This window comes from Antennarius striatus, chromosome 8, assembly GCF_040054535.1.
Source record: "Antennarius striatus isolate MH-2024 chromosome 8, ASM4005453v1, whole genome shotgun sequence".
Lineage (NCBI taxonomy): Eukaryota > Metazoa > Chordata > Actinopteri > Lophiiformes > Antennariidae > Antennarius > Antennarius striatus.
Genome location: NC_090783.1, coordinates 16,085,001 through 16,103,549, shown reverse-complemented (window position 1 = coordinate 16,103,549; position 18,549 = coordinate 16,085,001). Strand labels below are relative to the sequence as shown.

The window sequence follows — 18,549 nt, the reverse complement described above, 5'->3', positions numbered from 1 at the left end:
CTATACTAATACTTGTAATGCTTGTAAAAACAAAAATAGACATATGGGCTAATACATATACATAAAACTTTAACTTCTGTTATCATTTGGTATTTGCTGTAGTAAAAGTGTCATGGAAAACATTCAGTAACTTCACTGTTGTGTGGTTAAGTTTTGCCACATACACATATATCATTAGTTTCACAAATACAATACATGCAAGTGTACTGCACTACTTTTTTCAGGAAGTGTTCAACATACTAATTAACCTTTGTAAAAATGGAAAAACAACACATTTACTGGACTTTGCATCGACTTGTCCTGTAGAACAATTTGTTTCTATGCTAATGATATGACTGATCTGTGTACTTTGCCAACCCAGACCGGTGGCTGACAAGGTGTAGCTTGTTGAGGTTGATTATTAGTGATCGCCTGTCATTGGGTGGGATTGATTAGCATTTGCTGCAGCTATGTGAATTCTCTCTTGCTGTAATAATATAATTAGAAGAAGAAGAGCTGGCAGGAGACAGACGTATGTCAGACTTGTAGAGGTGAGACGTGTGCTTCAGTGGTAGGCAGCTGCAGGGGTGAAAATGCCATTGACGCAGGTTTGGTTTTTATTAGTGCTCTTGTGTTTTGCTGATGGTTATGGCTTTAAAGGGGAGGCTGGTTATGGTGTGATTATAAGAAATCCTCTATTAGAGTGGAAAAGAATGGAGGCAGTGACTTCCAAAGAAATGAAAGATGTCCGTTCATCAAAATCAAAATTGTGGAGAAGTGGCCCAAGTGGTGAATCCTCAGAACCTGAAACAAGGATAGTTTCTGAGTATGTGACTGTCTCTGCATCTGATGATCACACAGGGGCTTTCAAGCCAGAAATGGGTGCCAGACCTCTTCCTGATGTAATCAAGGAAATGCTCCTTGGAGCGACCGCCACCCCTACTGTCACAGAGAAACCAACGACCAGAGAAAAGATAATCGAAGTCTTGTGCCATGTCGACCGAATGTATGTTAGAATCAGGAGAGAGATTTTTAAGACCAGGGAAGCATATAAATATTTGAAACTGGGCTCCTGCCCTGTTAACCAAGGCACCAAAGAACATTACTACCTTCTGTATCTTCTGAAAACTGACTGCGACTTCACTAAACAGGTTGGTCAAGGTATTCATTTCTTTTTCAGTAATTAAAATTTTCATTCTGAGTCATATTTTTTGTTCCAGAGCAACATAAATGATGTGCTGATTGGGAATGTGCTCCACTATGAGCCACTTGGGCCTGTTTTAAGAGAATTATCATTTGACGTTCCCCTACAGTGCAAATATCCAAGGTAAATTTTTGTTTGCTAGACTATAAACATTTTGGCTTTTCCCTTAGCTACCAGCACTTTATTTTGGCCTAGATGTCTACAATGAAACTTGGATTCTGTCTTCATTTCACTGTTGCAGGTTTTTTCACTCCTTCAAAGTTGGCTTCCACCCCAAACTACAGGGAGGAACACTTTTCAAATCTCTGCAATCAAGAACCAGTTTTACACTTACTCCTCAAGATGGTATGTTTTACTTGAAATATAAAGGTGTACTGTTCAGTGGCGTGCAGTGAGGTTCATGGCTGGTGAGGCACTGACTTCATCATAATCTGATGAACCTACAGTGTAGCTTATTCACCATTTAATAAGCAACAGGGGGTTATTTTTAAAGTATAGAATTATTTACACATGTAAACTGTAACACAAAATAAGCACATGTGATTAAGACTTGGTACTCACTATTATGTTGTTAATTTATAAATGAAGTCTATGCGCAGCTCTTTCTGAACAAAAGCATTGAAAAAATTGAGTTATGTAATCCATTTTTATCGTAAGCCAGGGCAAGCAGATGACAAATGAATGGCTGCAGTTGATGCGCTGACTATAGATGGTAGTTTTCAGTCACTTCTACGGTCAAGGAAGAGGAATCTTTGGCCAAATCCCTGGGCTCACTAGTGCCCCCCACAATGAAGCAGGAGAACTGCGTGCCTCACTTCGTGCCTTTTCCCAGTGGTTTTAAGGACCACTCGACTCGAGATGTTATGCAGTTGACAAAAACTGTACCGTACATTATATACATTAGCTAAATTATGGACATTTAGTTCATAGAGCAAGCGTGTTTGAACATTTTAATGTTCAAACATGCAGGTCTCTTCCCATTATTTCAGTAGTAAATGTGAAAATTCAGAAATTTTGAGTAAAAATAACCTAAAATTGGTGATAAACGTAAAGGACTATATAACATCACTGGATAAATATGACCATTTATTTCTTCCATTCTTCATTTGTCATGACAAATGGAGAATGCAAAGCTGTTGATTTGTAGATGGGACTAAAGGGTAGGTTGGAGCCTAAGTGTCTTGTATCGTAACTTAAATACACCATCTGAATGTAACTTGGCAACAATTTTATCCCTAGTGGACAGGACTCCAGAGGGGAGCAGCCATGTGTATGAGGGCAAAGAGGAATTGACAATTTGAGATCCAGACTGTTCTGATTTGAGTACACCTTTAAGTGACCTATAGGGGGGAAATGGCCTTATTGTATAAGATGTCTGTGTAGGTTTAGTCATCTGGGTCATGGTTATCCACAAGCTGTTGAGTCGATCGACTGGACGTTAAAGTTCTTAAACGTTTAGTCTCTCATCCAATAGACTTCTTCAGTACTTATTGTATAACTTTATCACAATGGGGAAGAATTGTCTAATCATTTAAAGGTGACTTAGAATTTACTGCATGCAATCATACAATGAGGATACTAGGAATACTGTAATTACCACTGCATACTAATATTGCCACCAAGTCAGCTGAGGATCCACACAAAATGTAAAATTGGATTTCAGTCATTTGGATATAAATATAAACCGCTTTCTTAATTGTTCAAGTTTGACTGGAGTTTCTCATGTCTACAGCCTCAGGGAATGAAATCACAGGTGAAAAATCCTACACCTTAGGCCAGGCGATGTATTTTGAAGCCAAGCGTCCTGATGGTACAACATCTGGAGATAAGAGAATTTTCATCAATAAGTGCTTCATGACAGCCTCCCTAAACCCAAGGTCCAATCCTAAGTATACAGTGATTGACAACCAAGGGTAAGATGAAACGCATTCAGAAAGGAATGAGATGTTACACAAGTCCTGGTTGGGGAGTAAAGGTGGACTTTCTTTCATTGCAGCTGCTTGATTGATGGCATGATGACGGACCAGTCAAAATTCCATGATGGTCCTTCGAAGATAATCCAGAAATTCAGTGTGGGGGCCATAGTCTTCAAGGACAAGGCTTCCATTTCATTATCACCGCAGGTATAGTCAAGAGTAAATGTGGCAGATTTAAAGCACTGGAAAACTTGAGTGTTAACATTTGAAATGAATACCTTTTCAGCAACTCTACATGCATTGTGACATTTCTGTGGGTGACGTCACTCCAACGCAGAGTTCAAAGGCTTGCAACTATGACCCAGAAACAAAGATGTGAGTATGGCTAAAGTAAAATGTCACAGGTGGGGGGGATTAATTTTTGAAGGATCTGGTGAAATGTTTTAGACTAATATTCAAAACACATTTTCATATTTCGCTTGATTTGATAATCGCCAAAGTTGCCTACTAAATTTTCAAGACCTAATGAGTTTAATAATTTTAGGTGGAAGGAGCTATACGGTGATGACTCGGTGTGCGCCTGTTGTGAATCCACCTGCTCATCAGCACAGCCCAAAGGCAAGTTTCCCTTTTTATTAGTATATGGTAAAAGGATGAGAAGAGCTGCATAAACAAATTGCCACAGGCTGTCGGGCAATGTGAAAGTTATTTTGCTTAAATGTACAAGATATATTAATTATGGAATGTTGAGGTGTGAAATGACTGGAGTTGATACATTTTGGAACTGATTTTATTTTGTTCAACAGCTTCTAGGAATATAATCTCCAGTCATTCTTGGAAGGTTGACCTCAGGAGCAACGATGAGCATGCAGAGGTTGAACCGCAGATGAAATCCATGGTTGCTGCCTCATCTAGTCTGGGGAACCCTGACATGGCCTGGCATGAAGACATCTATTGGAAGCGTGATCATAAAAATGGCTTGGGGAGATAATCTGAGTTTTAAATAAATGTCATGTATTTGATGATTCTGTTGCACGATTCCATTGTCATGCACAGACCTTAACTTGGGAGTGAGATTATTCATTCATTTTCCAACCCGCTTAATCCGCTAACGCAGGTCGAGGGGTAGCCAGTGCCTATCCTGGCAGTCTCAGGGCGTGAGGCGGGGGACACTCCGGGCACGACGCCAGTGTACCGCGGAGCCACACAAACAAACAAGCATTCACACACACACTCTCCTATGGTCAATTTGGGACCGGCCAATTAACCTGAAGCGCATGCTTTTGGAGGTGGGAGGAAGCCGGAGAACCCGGAGAGAACCCACGCAGACACGGGGAGAGCATGCGAACTCCGCACAGAGCGGGACTCGAACCCAGGTCCGCCGTGATGTGAGGCAGCAGCGCTAACCACTGCGCCACCGTGCCGCCCAGATTAACAATCAGAATTTGGAAATTATTCAAGACCATTTTCAGGAAGTGAAACTGCTAGATCACCGATCAAGATAGACTTGTATCAACATGTGTGCATTTCTCAGCAGTTCCTGGAAATGAATCACTGTATTTCTGTAGGTACAATGATGTACCACAAGGTGATGGAAGAGATTTACAACTTTGGCTTGAGTCAGTTGAGCAGGGAGATCAATAACCTGCAGAGTTAAAGGGTTTCCAATGAGAGCATGGTGGAGCAGTTTCTTCTCCAGGCTCTTCCCCATGAAGTTCAGCAAGTCCCGTAACCAACAAGCCACATCGTTGGGTTTCCATGGTGATGGGTTTGTGGTCAGAAGTAGATGCAACAATGCCATTTCGAAATGAAAATCTTTCAGAGCACAGCTTCCTGAAAGCGCCATCTGTTTCTTGTGAAGGAAAAGCGCTATTTCAAGAGCTTGACTGTGGCAAGAATTTTCAGGCAGATGTTTAGACAAGCACCCTATGAGTCTATCTTTGTAGTCGGTCAGAGAGAGAGTCCATAAAGTGTCAAAATCCAAGGGGCCTGGAGCAATGAAGAAATGCGCATGCGTGTTGAATTTAACCACAGGATTCATTCTGAAGCTAATTTTCTTGCCTGATCTGAATCGAACTGCCAGAGCTCCCGGGCCGTCAATGTACTGAATGTTCATTTCAAACATGTACTTGTGTGAAATCAGCATCCATGCTTGTTTGACTGTGCTCTGAAACCACCTGGTAACCTGAGACTTTGACAGGAATGGGGAATTCTTCAGGCAGAGAATTCCATCGCAAACATCAGAAGTTTCCAACTGGATGTTCTCAGGCTCACAATGTAACAAGCACACCATGTCTTCTACATCATGAGGCTGACAATGGCAGCCAGCTTGAACTTTATTTTCCACTAGTTTTATTTTACCACAGACTTCTGTGTGACTTGGGTGGTTATTCAATAGCAAAAACTGAAAGCCGTATGGGTCAGATGGCCTAATGGGTATAGTAATATCACATGCATTCACCATCCGGAAGTCTTCCATCACCATACCAACCTTCTGATCACAGATGGATCTCATTGCATCTAAAAGATCACCTGCAAACCCCTCCAAAAACTCTTCCTCTCTCCACATCTTTACAGATGACATTTGAAGGCACTTTGAATGAAATCGATGCAGGGTGGCGCAGTCGGGTAGGAGCACTTCACCAGCAGTAGAGGTTGCTGGAGTGGACCTGATTTCTTCTTTAGTTTGGGAATTTCCCACAAAGTGTTTCCTGAACAATTCGATTATGGAAATGATGGAGAATATGATCAACAAGAACCAGATGTAATCTCCCTCCCAGTCAGCGATGCTCTTCTCAGATGTTTTGGTTGGAAGATGCACCAAAGGTGGCAAGTCTTCTCTGGAGTTTAGCACTTCCTTCTCCTCAGGCTCTCCTTGTTGTCTGATCAGGCTCATAAAAAAATTGTCAGTTTTTACATCTTTCGTTTGCTCGTGGTATACTTGTGATCTCTTCAGGGCAGTCTTGGGTTTGCTTTCATAGTTTTGCGGTTGATTTGAACCATTAGTGTGTGGAGGAGACTGATTTTGTTCCTTTGAAATACTTTCTACATCTTCCTTGGGTCTTTCATTGTTACTTTTTTTCACTTCCTCATTAACAGGTGTCATTTCATAGACCAATTTAACCTCCCTTCTCAGCAGCTTCTCTTCATGCTTTTGCATGCCTTTTTTAGTAATATCAAATTCCTCAACCCCGGGTTCATCTATCAGATTCAAGAGAAGACTGAAAGCCACCACAAAACCCCCCAGGAGAGTATGTTGCATCTTTGACACATCTGTGGATAGAAGCATAAAAGTCAAAAATTACATTTCCTTAGCTCCTCAAACTGCAGGAAACAGAGAGCGAATACAAATGTACAATTAAAAGTAAAGGTGCTGCATAATTCAATGTTCCTGTTGCCAAACTGAGAAGGAAGCCACTTCTCTGATGTCCTGACTGCATCTTCTTTGCTAATTCTGTTGTTTTCCACAGCAAATATCATTTTTAGTACATATTAAACAAGAACAAGAAAATACACCAGAAAACATAACTAAATATGAGGGTAACTTGTCATAGGTACCAAAGAGAAGAAACAAACTAACCTGACAAAGTCGCAACTTCTCTGATCTCTTCGTCGTTGGTTGTATTTCATGACTTATTTCCTGCGTACCCTGCCCATGTGTTCTGCAATGACATTTTCCGGTGTAATACTGTATACACAAGTCTGACACACAGTCTTCCTGTAAGTTTAAATGCATTCTCAGACAAGCCTGAAATGAACCACTGACTGTGTTAATGAATTAATATCACATAGTTTAAATGAGAATACTGTGCAGGCTTAGTATTACAGCACATTAAGAAAGAACAGTTGGCCTCTTCCTTTCTTTAGGCTTGTTTTCAAATGATTTGCATCTACTGAATAGTGAAGAAAACCATTCAGCCTTTATCTTTGCTTCTAACTGGTTTGTCAAGCTCTGCCTGATTCAGTGGTTACAGTTCAAAGGGCTGCGTGAAGTTCCATAGAAAAACCCAACCCTTTCAAATTAAATCATTTCATTTTTGCTCGTGAAAAGCTTTTGTCCCTTGTTTTATTAATTGTGATTTAAAACAGAATTAGATTCAACCCATATCTCTCTGGCAACAACCAAATTTTCCAACCAACTTCCAACTTCTGGACATTTGAATGGCCTGAGTCCAAGTTTGCATGTTGGGTCACTGCAGCTAAACAACAATTATTTCATCACTGAGACAACTTGACAAACGACCTGAAGGGAAAAGCCGAAAGGAGAAGAAAAGTAAAAGTTATTGATACAAATTGTAAATGGAAGAATTCAGTTTTTTCTCAAGTTCAGTAATGCATAGACATGTGAATTGTTATCTTTAGTTCCATCACACTGAACATCGGTGAAGGGCGGTGCTTGGTGACGGACGATGTGGTTGGCTTCGAACATCACAAGAGTTTGAGAAACACCTCAGTTGGGTGTAAATGCAATATCTGATGAGGACCCAGGGATATTTATAGTGCATGTTGTCTTTATATGAATATTGCTTTGATTTTTGACCACTAAAAAAAGGTAAGTGTGTCTGTACTATTATTTTTTCAGAAAACTAAAACTGTTATCTGGATGTGAATGGAATTTTTCTGCATGAAGAGTGATTTAGTATTAAAGTCACCAATGAGTATACAATATTCTAATAAACAAAAAATGACAAAAAATCTAGATTATTTTGAGCACTTTGTATTCAAGAAAATTCATAACTGACTGCTTTTTGGAACGTAAGTAATTCTTTATGGGAGCCTAGTTACATCCCGCTTCAAAGCAGTGATGTATTGTAATTGTCAGTGTTTGTGTGTTCGTCCATTCATCCATCTGTTCGTCCATCCGTGAGTATGTCCACTAAAAATCTTGGCAACCGTTGGAGATAGAAGAAATAAAAAGCACATTACTCGGGCGGCAAAGGGGATGAAAATGAGATAATGACCTTGACCTTGAGAAAGCTAGGTCAAGGTCAAATTTCAACTTTTGTACTCTCAGGAACCAGATAAGATAGAAAGACGAGAGCGAGAAGGCCTGTGTAAGTAAGACTGTAGATCAAAGCACTAACTTTGATCTTTGACCTATGCAAGTAGGTCAGGGTAAAATTTTGAATTCAGGGATGTCATGGGATGTTGCAGTCTGTGACTGCATTGGTTCTAGTTTCATTCCGCTTCAAAGCGGTGATGTAATTGTCAGCGTTTGTGTGTTCGTCTGTTAGTCCGTCCGTCCATCCGTTAGTCCATCAAATATCTTCGCAACTGTTGCAGATACAAAGATGAAACAAAAAGCACATTACTCAGATGGCAAATGGGATGAAAATGAGATGAAACTAGGTCAAGGTCAAATCTTAACTTTTGTACTCTCAGGAACCGGATAAGATAGAAAGACGAGGGAGAAGGCCAGTGTGAGTAAGACTAGGTCAAAGCTAGTGATTTGATCTATGAAAGTAGGTCAGAGCACTAGCTTTGATCTTTGACCTATCCAAGTAGGTCAGGATAAAATTTTGAATTCAGGGTTGTCATGGGATGTTGCAGTCTCTGACTGCATTGGTTCTTGTTAACTTGAAATCTGCTGACTTACATCAAAGACATTTTACCGCATGTTGATTCAAAGGTTACAAGTTTATTACTAAAATTAGTGAACAATTAATGTAATTTAAAGAAAATTATTAGTTGCAACTCCTCCAGAGGTGGTTATCATTAGTTCTCATTGAAGCTGTATTAGAAAACAGCTAAATAACAGGGAAAGAGCTGATGCAGCACTGTTTCACTCCTTTTTGTCTGAACTATACTTGTTTCCACAGATTCAATTCTGTCTGAACCAAAGACACACTGCATCGCCCAAGATGGATAAGTTTCGTATGATGTTCCAGTTCCTCCAGTCCAACCAGGAGTCTTTTATGAATGGGATCTGTGGTATCATGGCTCTAGCCAGCGCACAGATGTACTCTGTGTTCGAGTTCAGCTGCCCCTGCATGCCCGAGTACAACTACACCTATGGGATCGGACTGCTCATCATTCCACCCATATGGTTCTTCATGTTAGGTTTTGTTCTGAACAATAATGTGTCAGTGCTCACGGAAGAGTGGCACCGACCCACGGGAAAACGAAGGAAGGATCCATCCATTGTTCGCTACATGTTCTGTTCAATGACGCAGAGATCTTTGATAGCGCCTGCGGTCTGGGTGTCGGTCACTCTCATGGATGGGAAGAGCTTCCTCTGTGCTTTCAGCATCAACTTGGACATCGATAGGTTTGGGAACTTCAGCGTGATGAAGGAGATGTCAGAGACAGAGAAGATAAGATTGCTGGCAAGACTTCCATGCAAGGACTTGTTTGAGCATCAGGAAATAAGAGTGGCAGCGGCACGATACATCAAGTGTATCTCCCAGGTAAATAACTTTCTTCACTTTTCTGTGAATTTTCTACAGTGACAGATTTATGGGTTTCAGTGCTGGCGCTGTTGCCTCACAGCAGGTGGTCCCTAGAGTCAGTCGCTGGATGCAGGGTCCAGCGTTTTCCAGCATCACAAATGAATAATTGGTCGACAATAGTATCAGGCTCATGCCTACCATGGGCCTTTTTCACAGCACAGTGGGAAATGTACATAAAATATTTTCTCTAATAGTGTTTTTCATACTCTAGGTCGCTGTCACATCGCCACGACTGAATAAACTTGAGCCATCATCAGTAAAACACAGATAACTCGGGTTTCATTTTCTGGTCAAGTATGCAATGAGTGTGGACAAAAAGTTTTCCAACTGCAGTTTTTCAACTTTGTCACAGGATACGATGACTAAGCAAATTTCATTCTCCTGACTTTCCTTCTACAGTTCACCCACATCTTCGCAACTTGACTCCCAAATAGATTTTGCACTTTAGAGGGATATATAAGCGTCTAGATTTATTATTCATGGAATTAGGACTCATTTCAACCCACCCAAACACACCCACACTGTTATTTTAAGTCTTTTATCAGCTGGAGGGCAATCATACAAGCTTAAAAGTAATGTGTGAAAATAAAAAAGTCTGTTGATATATAGATGCTGTTAATGGGCTACGAAGAAGGCCATAGATATGCTTCTTAATCTTCTAGTCTTAGTCGGAAAGATGGAAGGAGACAAAACAATGAACCAGATTCTCAACCCAATCCATTTCTCTGATATCTGTATTTTGCCCATACAGTGTTCAACATGGTGTTCTTACTCTCCTCTATGTTATTTTAAGAATAGCTCTATTTTACAGGCATGCGGATGGATGTTTTTGCTCATGATGACCTTGACAGCCTTCCTGATACGAGCCGTTCGGCCATGTTTCAGTCAAGCCGCCTTCCTTAAGACCAAGTACTGGTCTCATTACATCGACATCGAGCGCAAGATGTTTGACGAGACCTGCAAGGAGCATGCCAAGAGCTTTGCCAAGGTGTGCATCCATCAGTACTTTGAGAACATCAGCGGGGAGATGCACAGATTTCACCAGCGGCGTTCCAGCAGGGATGATAGCGACGATGAAGATGAGCGTAGGAAGAGTGATGAAGAGAAGCTGCTGGGTATCAGAGCCCAGGATGACATGAACAAAGCCTTGTGGAACTGGCACACCTGTAAGCCAGCTTTGGCTCTCAGACAGGACCAAATAGATGGTGAAAAGAATAGTGGAATGAATGGAGGGATCAATGGAGCAGCCAACGGCTTTATGAAGGGACACACCCATGAAACGCAGAAAAAGGAATGGGCAGTATATTATAGTAAGGTCTGAAGAGTTCATGAGGACAAAGACCTTTATATTTATGCCTAACTTTCATGTTTTCAGAATCATTTGTTTCTCCAGACAAAGAAACACAACATTTTATTAGTCTGTCAAAGTCAGTTACAAATCCAGCATCGTGACCCAGTGGATTTTGATTCAACTTAAAGGCGTAGAAAATATACAGTATGAAAGAAGTCAATGCAATATACAGCTTGAATGATAGTCCAATACTTGAGCTTAATACACAGAAGGGAAATGAAAGGATTACTGGTGGCAGTAGGAGCAGAGTAAGACTTTTTGGCAGGCATCCATTGACTTCCAAGGTGCAGGAGAGGCAGGAGTCTAGAGAGGTCAGCATACAACAGATTTACTGTTACAGCGCCATATTTTGGTTTGTGACCTTCATCAACGTGGCTATGAAGCACATTACAAGCACAAGCAACATTGGAACATGTAGACATATCACAAACACACAAACCACAGATCTACACAGTTCAAATGCTATTTTTGGTGGCGACCTTGACAGAGGCCATCAGCTAATACATGCTGGTCTTGCAATAAAGTTGTCGCCATCATTGTTTTATCTTTTAGAAAATGCAAGAATCAACGGAATCTTTCTTTTAGAAAAAAACACTTGCATTCATAAGAAGTTCAACAAGTTTCGTCTGCTCAATACAATCACAAATGTCACTCATACGGCCTTACTTGGTCTGGAATGACTAGCAGCTTATGGAGGCTAATGTAAATGCTAGTATTTGCATAGATGTTAAATAAATGACATTACCCAATAAACTTCCTGACTGTGTGGCTCTTATACTGCTGTTATAATGCATTTTATGACCTGCCTTTATCATTTAAGTGCTATTTTATGCCTGGTCAGCAAAAGGTTCAGTTACTTTTAATACAATATTTGATCTAGACAGTTTGGTGGCAGTCATTTAAATCTGCACCAGCCCATGTGACAATACTAAAACAATCTTTATTTAAAATCTAAATTTATTTATTCAACAATCACATGTTTCTAAGACACGTCTGCTGGCTTATTTGTTCCAAACACATTTCAAACCTCGCTATTCGCACAAACCAGTCTTATTATTTGTTCAAAGGAAAACATGTCAACCAAACAAAGATTTACATGTTGCCGAGGAAACAAGGTCAACTTTTGCATCTCCCTCATTTTCTTGCCAGGTTTCTAATTTCACTGGTCACACCCTGGTAAAGCACTGTCCACCTGAAAAATATGTACTTGCGATGTAAATTTGAAAAGACATTTTGATTAAATTTAAATGGTAATAACTGCGATCATAGGAGCGGTTACTGTTGATGCAGTGAGGTCAATCCAGTTTATTTATACAGTCTAAATCACTCATGCAGTGCATCAGTGGGTTTTTTTAAATCCCTCACATGCATCAACAACATAACACCCTGTAATGCATGATGGGTATTAGGGGGTGTATTTATGCTCCTGCATCTGTGCGGTCATTCCAGTTGTTCCTCAGTAATACCACTGCTAGAGCAGGAGGGGAGGCGGGTGAATGAAGTCCCATTGAGACCTCACCCCCCCACCCCCCACCCATCCATCCATCCATCCCCTAGGGAACTGCTGAAGCAGCTCTCCATTTGACCGTCTCCCATCTCTCCCAGTAGCCCAGCAGCTGTGCTCCCCCCCCACCCTCAACAAATCGGCAGCCAAGGCCGCTGGTGAGAGGTGGATGAGGGGGGGGGGGGTTGTATTACATCTCCCTTCCACTAAAAGAGACGCCTCCTCCTCCCCTCTTCCCTGCGCCACCTCTGAAAAAAAAAAAAAAAAAGAGTGACATGATGTTTTATATATAGATCAAGTGAAGAAAACAACAGAAATCTGCAGCAGCTCCAAAAATACCATCAGCGCCTGTGCGGAGGAAGGAACTGCGTGATCTCCTGTCTCCCTGACCTCATCTTCACGCGAACAAAAACAACAGCAAAAAAAAAAAAACACGCACAAAAAAACACCCCACACGGCTTTGTTTTGATTTCAGGACATCAGCCGTGCGCATGACGCGGACCAAGGCCCTGTCTTGACTTTGCTGCAAACGTCTCTTTTTCTCTCCCTCTCTCTCTCTCTCTCTCTCACACACACACACACACACACACACACACACACACACACACACACGCACACACACACACACGCACACCAGCGAGCCTGCCGGCGCCCCATTCGTCGGCGTCTCGTTCGTTCGGCCTTCCCTCTGCCTGCAGATTGGTGGACGGATGGAGAGAGGCAGGGCTGAGGGAGAGGAGAGTTGCGAGGCAAAACGGCTGGTCACATGAACACAGATCTGTTTACAAACCCCGAGACGGAGGAGCGCAGGAGCAGGAAGACGAAGGAGCGGCTACTTACGACCGAAAAGTGTGTAGGGGGGGGGGGAAAGACGAAGGGAAGTCCGCCAAGACAGTCCCAGCTGGAGGTGGTGGAGACGCGGAGCGGGCGCGCACACTTTTACGCACACGGCACCTTTGTCTGTTTTTTTTTTTCTTACTCAATTGAAAGAGCAGATGGTTAGAAGGAGAGTAGGATTCCCTCCTACGCACACACACACACACACACACACACACACACATACACAGCAGCGAGGCAGCGAGTCTGACACACACACACACACACACACTCATCAGCAAAACGCCAATCCCAGTTTGAGGACTGTTGTTTGGCTGCATGGAGCTGTCCTCACTTCTTCTAGGCTGTAGAGGGAAGAATCTTTTTGCCTTTGGAGCTGGGGAGGAGCGCTCGCTGTATGATCAGGGGACTGGAGGGGGAGGAGGAGACGACAGAAGGGTGAGACTTGTGAAAATCCTCTGTTGAAAAAGCAGCTTTTGGAGGAAGACAAAGCATGGACTAATGCCAGGTAATTACCTCCACTGGACGAGGACTGTCACTCCCAACAGTCGCTGTCTCTGAATTTGGCGAGGGGGGGGGGGGCAACACTGCAGACAAAGTGAAGTCAAATACAGCAGTTTTTGTTGGAAATGTAAGTATGTCTTGTTGCCAGGCAGCCCGTGTTGTTCCTGACATTGTGACTGGATTAATCTTTAAACAATAAGAGCTCCTGAATAACACATGATGTGAGGCATCTGCAAAACAACCTCGTCTTCTAAACAAGATTCCTTTGTCTCTCCTTCCTCTGTTCTCTGATGACATCATTCTCAACTGGGATCCAGGAGCACATGAGGTGATCCGTCCCGGTCAAAGAACCCGACACCCTAGTCCTGAATCTGCCAGTCTTTTTACACGGAGGGGGTTAATCCAGATTTGGGGAATGCTGAGCGGCACAGACTGCTGAGCCAGAAGAAATCGCACCTCCTGAGGATTGAGAAAATCCCAGGATCTTGATGGTTGTTTCTTAACTGGGTCCAACTCAGCGTCGCCTGAATCCCAGATCCAAACAGGATCCCGTGTCCTGGAGCTGTGGGCCACAGGCTTGGCCCCCGTCCAGCCTTCTCCTGACAGGGGCCTGGATAGACTGCTGCCGCTCTGGGAGTCCAATTTCATGCAACCATTCCAATGGTGTAACGGTGAGTAAGTGGATTTCTTACTGGGTGATGAATGGAGCCGAGTCATCTGTTAGAAGGAGCGTTTGGGGATGAGTGAATAGTTGAGAGAGTGGAAACGACATTCAAGGTCATGTTTGTGTGACAGCGAGAACTTTCTGTTCTCTTGTTGAGCTTCTTTCTTTTCTTTTTTTTTGCTCATCCGTCACTCACGCACTCGAGGTCTTCTCCTTGTTGCCCCCACCTCCCCAATGTGAGCAGGCTGTAGCCATTCATTCAGCTAAAAGTGATGCAAATGCACATGTAGAGCCCTTCCACCCCCACCTCACCCATACACACACACTGAAATGAATAGGAACCCATTTGGTCTGTGGAAGGCGGCTTCCTCTGCTATTGTTTCACAAACGGCCTTTTGACCCCCGGAGTTCATCCTCCATCCACCACCACCGCCACCTGGAACACACACAACACACACTTCTGTCTTGACACAGACTCCCCCCCTCCCCCACCAACTATTGTCACACACTGCTCACACCCCAGCCAGTCACCTCCTCAGGATCGGTGGAACAGATGGTGGTTTGCTGTGAGCGCCGCTTGTCCTCCATGTTTGTCTCGTTCACAGCCAATTAACGCGCAGTCATGTTTTGTGTCTCGCTCGTCACCCCTCCCTCGACACACCTGCACTCAAAACAAATACCAGCCATTACATCTGCGCACCCTAATTCACCCCGACGGGCAGCCCGGTGGGTGTAGATGCCGGAGATGTTTTTGTACCTGCAGTCGTTTCTGTCCACCAATGAATTCTGGGATTGTTTAAGACGCAGTTTTGGTTGACATGAAGTTGCAACACACAGGATTTTTATATTTGCTGTCTCATTTGAGAGACAAGATTCAGGTCATGAGACACGAGTCAAGAAAAGAAAAACCGAAACAACAACACTGTTGGGCGCATACCTCTGCCAAGGCCCAATAAAACCGCATTTGTCTGACTCAGGCTCCTCCCGCATTAAGTTTACTGGAAATCACTTTAGTAGTTTATGTGCAATTACATGATTATACACAATGTTGGAATGATAAAGACACTGGGAAAAAACATTCTGGACACGATTCCTTTGTGGAAACCAAAATTTTTCTTTCGCGTTCCACCAGATTTTAATGGGAATTAGCGGTTTTGTGTAATTTGACAAACAAAGCAGCCAACTTTCAGTTTTGTGATTCATCAGCGAGATCAAATCTTTATTAAACCAACTTCATCTAACTTGTTAACGGTGAAATGCATTCACCTTTGTATTGTTTGTCCTCCAAACCGTCCCCTGGCAGGATGCCTGTGTGGTTTGGGTTCCCAGCGCTCTGAACACGACTGCAGCATGACATCTGACATCTACCACCTCCCGCTCAATGTCTATGTCATTGTGCTGGGCATCGGCCTCTTCGTCTTCATGCTCAGCCTCATCTTCTGCTGCTACCTCTTCAGGTAAGTGGAGGAAGACTGGCTGCGTGACCGAACATGACAGAACATGAGATAAAGAAAAAAGGGAGTGCAAAACAGAATGCAGTCAATCCAGGTTGAGTTTTCGTGGCGAGAATTGCGACATTGCTATGTTGCAACACCAGTTGTGTTGCAATATTTTGCAAGCTGAAATTTATACCTTGGTAATAAGATTTTAATGTAACCACAGCGGCAAACACAAGTCTTGCAGGGAACTTCCCACATTTAGCGCCATTACTGACATTCTGATGCCTTCACACGTCTGCTTTCACTAAAAGGTTCTAAAAATCATTACACCCTACCCACCTTGCAGGGTTCTCATTCTCGAGCAGGGAACCGCTGACTAATGATTTTTCTGTACCCCCTCCCCCCCCCCGCCCTCCTCCAGGTTGAAGCAACAAGGAACGAGGGAGCAGTTCAGCTACAATGAGGTATGTGGCGGCGATGGATGTCACCGCGGGTGAACATGTAACACCATCTTCTGAGGCGGGTTATAAATATATCCACAGTCGTTCGCTCTGTTAGTCAACTGTGAAACCTGACACCACCCTTTATGGGTGACCTTGACTCCGCGTGGGGCCATGCTCTGATTCACACAGTTCACACTGCAGGTTGAGACAGTCCCATAAGGACATCCCAAGTGTTTTTCATAGATTTTTCTGCCACCTGAAAATTGCTGACACATCATTCTCTTGACCAATGGTTTCTCCCTGCTCTGCCTTTCCCCAACTGTAGGTGGTGCTGAAGGGAGCAAGCAAGAAACTGAGCCTCCTGGGAGTAAGTCGCATTTTCTGCACGGAGATGTGCACATTTTATGTTTGAGATGGGACAGTATGTGCTGGGGGAGGGGTTGGCTGTGATTAAACTTGATGAAGATTCTGCACACGCCCAGAGGAGGTGTCCTTAAAGCCCCTCTTGTCTTTAAAGGGAGCCGTTTGAGATGCGTGTCAGAGCGAAGCAGAATCCTTGTCTCCTGGGATTCTTAGATTTTTTTTCTTTTCTTCCTTAAATTTTTAAGCAAGTGTGCTTCAGGATATTTTTGGTTTTCAATAGAGTCAGATCTATTTTTGGACACAGTGAGGTAGAAATAGTCCCGTTAGCCCGCTATCAAAACACTGACCTAGTATATTTTTTGTTTTTAGCAAACCTGTGCAGTGTGTCTAGAAGAATTCAGGACCAGAGATGAACTGGGAGTTTGCCCATGCTCACATGCATTTCACAAGAAGTGAGTATTCAACCCGTCAACTGCAGATGAGGTTTAGCAGTTTGGGGAGAGAACGATCTTCATCCAACCGTCTGAGAATCACATGAGAAGAGTGTCGTCCTCAATTCAATCGCAAAAATTGAGCTTATGGCCAATGAAGAATTTAAATGTCTGCTACTCGTCTTTTTAATTTTAGCAGTTTTTTTTAATATATACAGTATCTTTCTTTCTTTTTGTATACAGAATTTTTTATTCTTTAGAGTACGTACTTCAGGATTATGAAGTAACTTTGAATGTATCCCACATGCATTCCCTGAAGACCCGCCCCTTCCCTGAGTATAACCAATCAAATCATCCAAATCCGATTACTGTAGACACGTCTGCAGCCCATAACTTCATTTTTTACATACGGTGGAGTTTTAATCATGTCCACATCATAAGCAATTTAGTTTTTATTGACTCTTTTAATTTCATGCTAATCTAAAAGCCGTCTAACTTTTCTTTTACCGCCACAGGTGCCTGCTGAAGTGGTTGGAGATCCGCAGCGTGTGCCCCATGTGTAACAAACCCATCCTCCGGCTTCACACGGACGCTCCACATGGCGCCGAGGGGCCAATGGACCCGGAGGAAGTGTGAGGGAACCTGGGAAACCAGAGCCCCCCCTTGCACAGACGACTCATGTTGAATACACTAGGGAGGATGGACAGTAGTCATCTTTCAGGCATCTCACAGGAAATGTTGATAATGATCCAAAGTGGCCGCCACGCTTGGAGCGGTTGGCCACGGCGTGAACGGGATACTGAGAGCAGAGAGGGGGAGGGTGGATGAATGGGACCTTTTCATTGAAATGCTCCTAGTTCTACTTCCATATTGCACTGTTCACAAACAAACACGACAGGAACGAGCAGGCTATCATCCGCGGTCACTGGAGGAATGGTGCAGCACTGCCAGAGACCAACAACACATCAGGCGTCAAAGCGGGACATGGGAGTACAGGATCAGTCCGGATACCTCCACTATCTCAGGGGTGTTACCAATAGAGCCAGCACAACTCATGTCATCCACCCTAGAACCATGTGCCACACACGCATCATCGATACTGCCAACGTAGGGGAGATGTTTCAGCAATTCAGCCATTAGCCACAACCTCCAGCCGAATCCAAAACCAGCAGGATTTTAACTCATGATGATTCAAGCAGACGTTATCACCGATTGTGTCCCAGGCCCTTTCCTTTAAACTTAACAAAAAAAAAAACAAGAGACTGATAGAAAGCTAGTCTTGCCTGTATGTATTGTACGTAAACATGTCCCTATACAGTATACTGTTATTTTGTATTTGTTGCTTTTAAATAAAATGTCATGTAATGTACTGATTGTGTAGGTTTTATTGAAAAGACGGTTAGATTCGATGGACAATACATACAGTAAATACAGAAAGTCTCTTTGTAAAAATAGAAAATGATGA

The 18,549-nt window shown here is 42.9% G+C and overlaps 5 protein-coding genes across 9 annotated transcripts in view; 3 read left to right on the top strand and 2 right to left on the bottom strand.

Annotated features, from left to right (window-relative positions):
• Positions 1-148: 148 nt before the first annotated feature.
• On the top strand, positions 149-4,102 carry zp3c (zona pellucida glycoprotein 3c). 2 transcript variants are annotated; one of them, XM_068322501.1, is made up of 9 exons: positions 149-587; positions 841-1,130; positions 1,200-1,306; positions 1,425-1,528; positions 2,916-3,096; positions 3,180-3,306; positions 3,386-3,474; positions 3,644-3,717; positions 3,906-4,102. In XM_068322501.1, the coding sequence occupies exons 2-9, from the start codon at positions 858-860 to the stop codon at positions 4,088-4,090; spliced, it is 1,140 nt and encodes a 379-aa protein (XP_068178602.1). In that variant the 5' UTR covers positions 149-587; positions 841-857; the 3' UTR covers positions 4,091-4,102. The 2 variants fall into 2 exon arrangements, with proteins under 2 accessions (XP_068178602.1, XP_068178601.1); XM_068322500.1 differs by having other exon boundaries at positions 149-1,130.
• A 484-nt stretch (positions 4,103-4,586) lies between these two features.
• LOC137600727 (inositol 1,4,5-trisphosphate receptor-interacting protein) lies at positions 4,587-6,687 on the bottom strand. Its single transcript, XM_068322498.1, has 2 exons — positions 6,680-6,687; positions 4,587-6,372 (listed from the first exon to the last, which is right to left on the bottom strand). Exon 2 carries the CDS (start codon positions 6,359-6,361, stop codon positions 4,589-4,591), a length of 1,773 nt encoding a protein of 590 aa, XP_068178599.1. The 5' UTR covers positions 6,362-6,372; positions 6,680-6,687; the 3' UTR covers positions 4,587-4,588.
• Positions 6,688-7,565: 878 nt separating this feature from the next.
• LOC137600691 (calcium homeostasis modulator 1) lies at positions 7,566-12,965 on the top strand. The gene is made up of 3 exons (XM_068322438.1): positions 7,566-7,651; positions 8,919-9,506; positions 10,360-12,965. Exons 2-3 carry the CDS (start codon positions 8,961-8,963, stop codon positions 10,867-10,869), a joined length of 1,056 nt encoding a protein of 351 aa, XP_068178539.1. The 5' UTR covers positions 7,566-7,651; positions 8,919-8,960; the 3' UTR covers positions 10,870-12,965.
• A 204-nt stretch (positions 12,966-13,169) lies between these two features.
• zgc:175214 (uncharacterized protein LOC557610 homolog) lies at positions 13,170-18,453 on the top strand. Of its 2 annotated transcripts, XM_068322439.1 has the most exons (8): positions 13,170-13,252; positions 13,584-13,748; positions 14,062-14,415; positions 15,712-15,865; positions 16,269-16,311; positions 16,616-16,657; positions 17,023-17,105; positions 17,600-18,453. In XM_068322439.1, exons 3-8 carry the CDS (start codon positions 14,391-14,393, stop codon positions 17,718-17,720), a joined length of 468 nt encoding a protein of 155 aa, XP_068178540.1. In that variant the 5' UTR covers positions 13,170-13,252; positions 13,584-13,748; positions 14,062-14,390; the 3' UTR covers positions 17,721-18,453. The 2 variants fall into 2 exon arrangements, with proteins under 2 accessions (XP_068178540.1, XP_068178541.1); XM_068322440.1 differs by lacking the exon at positions 13,170-13,252 and having other exon boundaries at positions 13,732-13,871.
• Positions 18,452-18,549, bottom strand: part of pdcd11 (programmed cell death 11) — a 12,215-nt gene continuing 12,117 nt past the window's right edge. For all 3 annotated transcript variants that reach the window (XM_068322433.1, XM_068322435.1, XM_068322434.1), the window contains exon 36: positions 18,452-18,549. This exon is cut by the window's right edge and continues 459 nt beyond it. The gene's annotated coding sequence lies outside the window, so the exon portion shown is untranslated.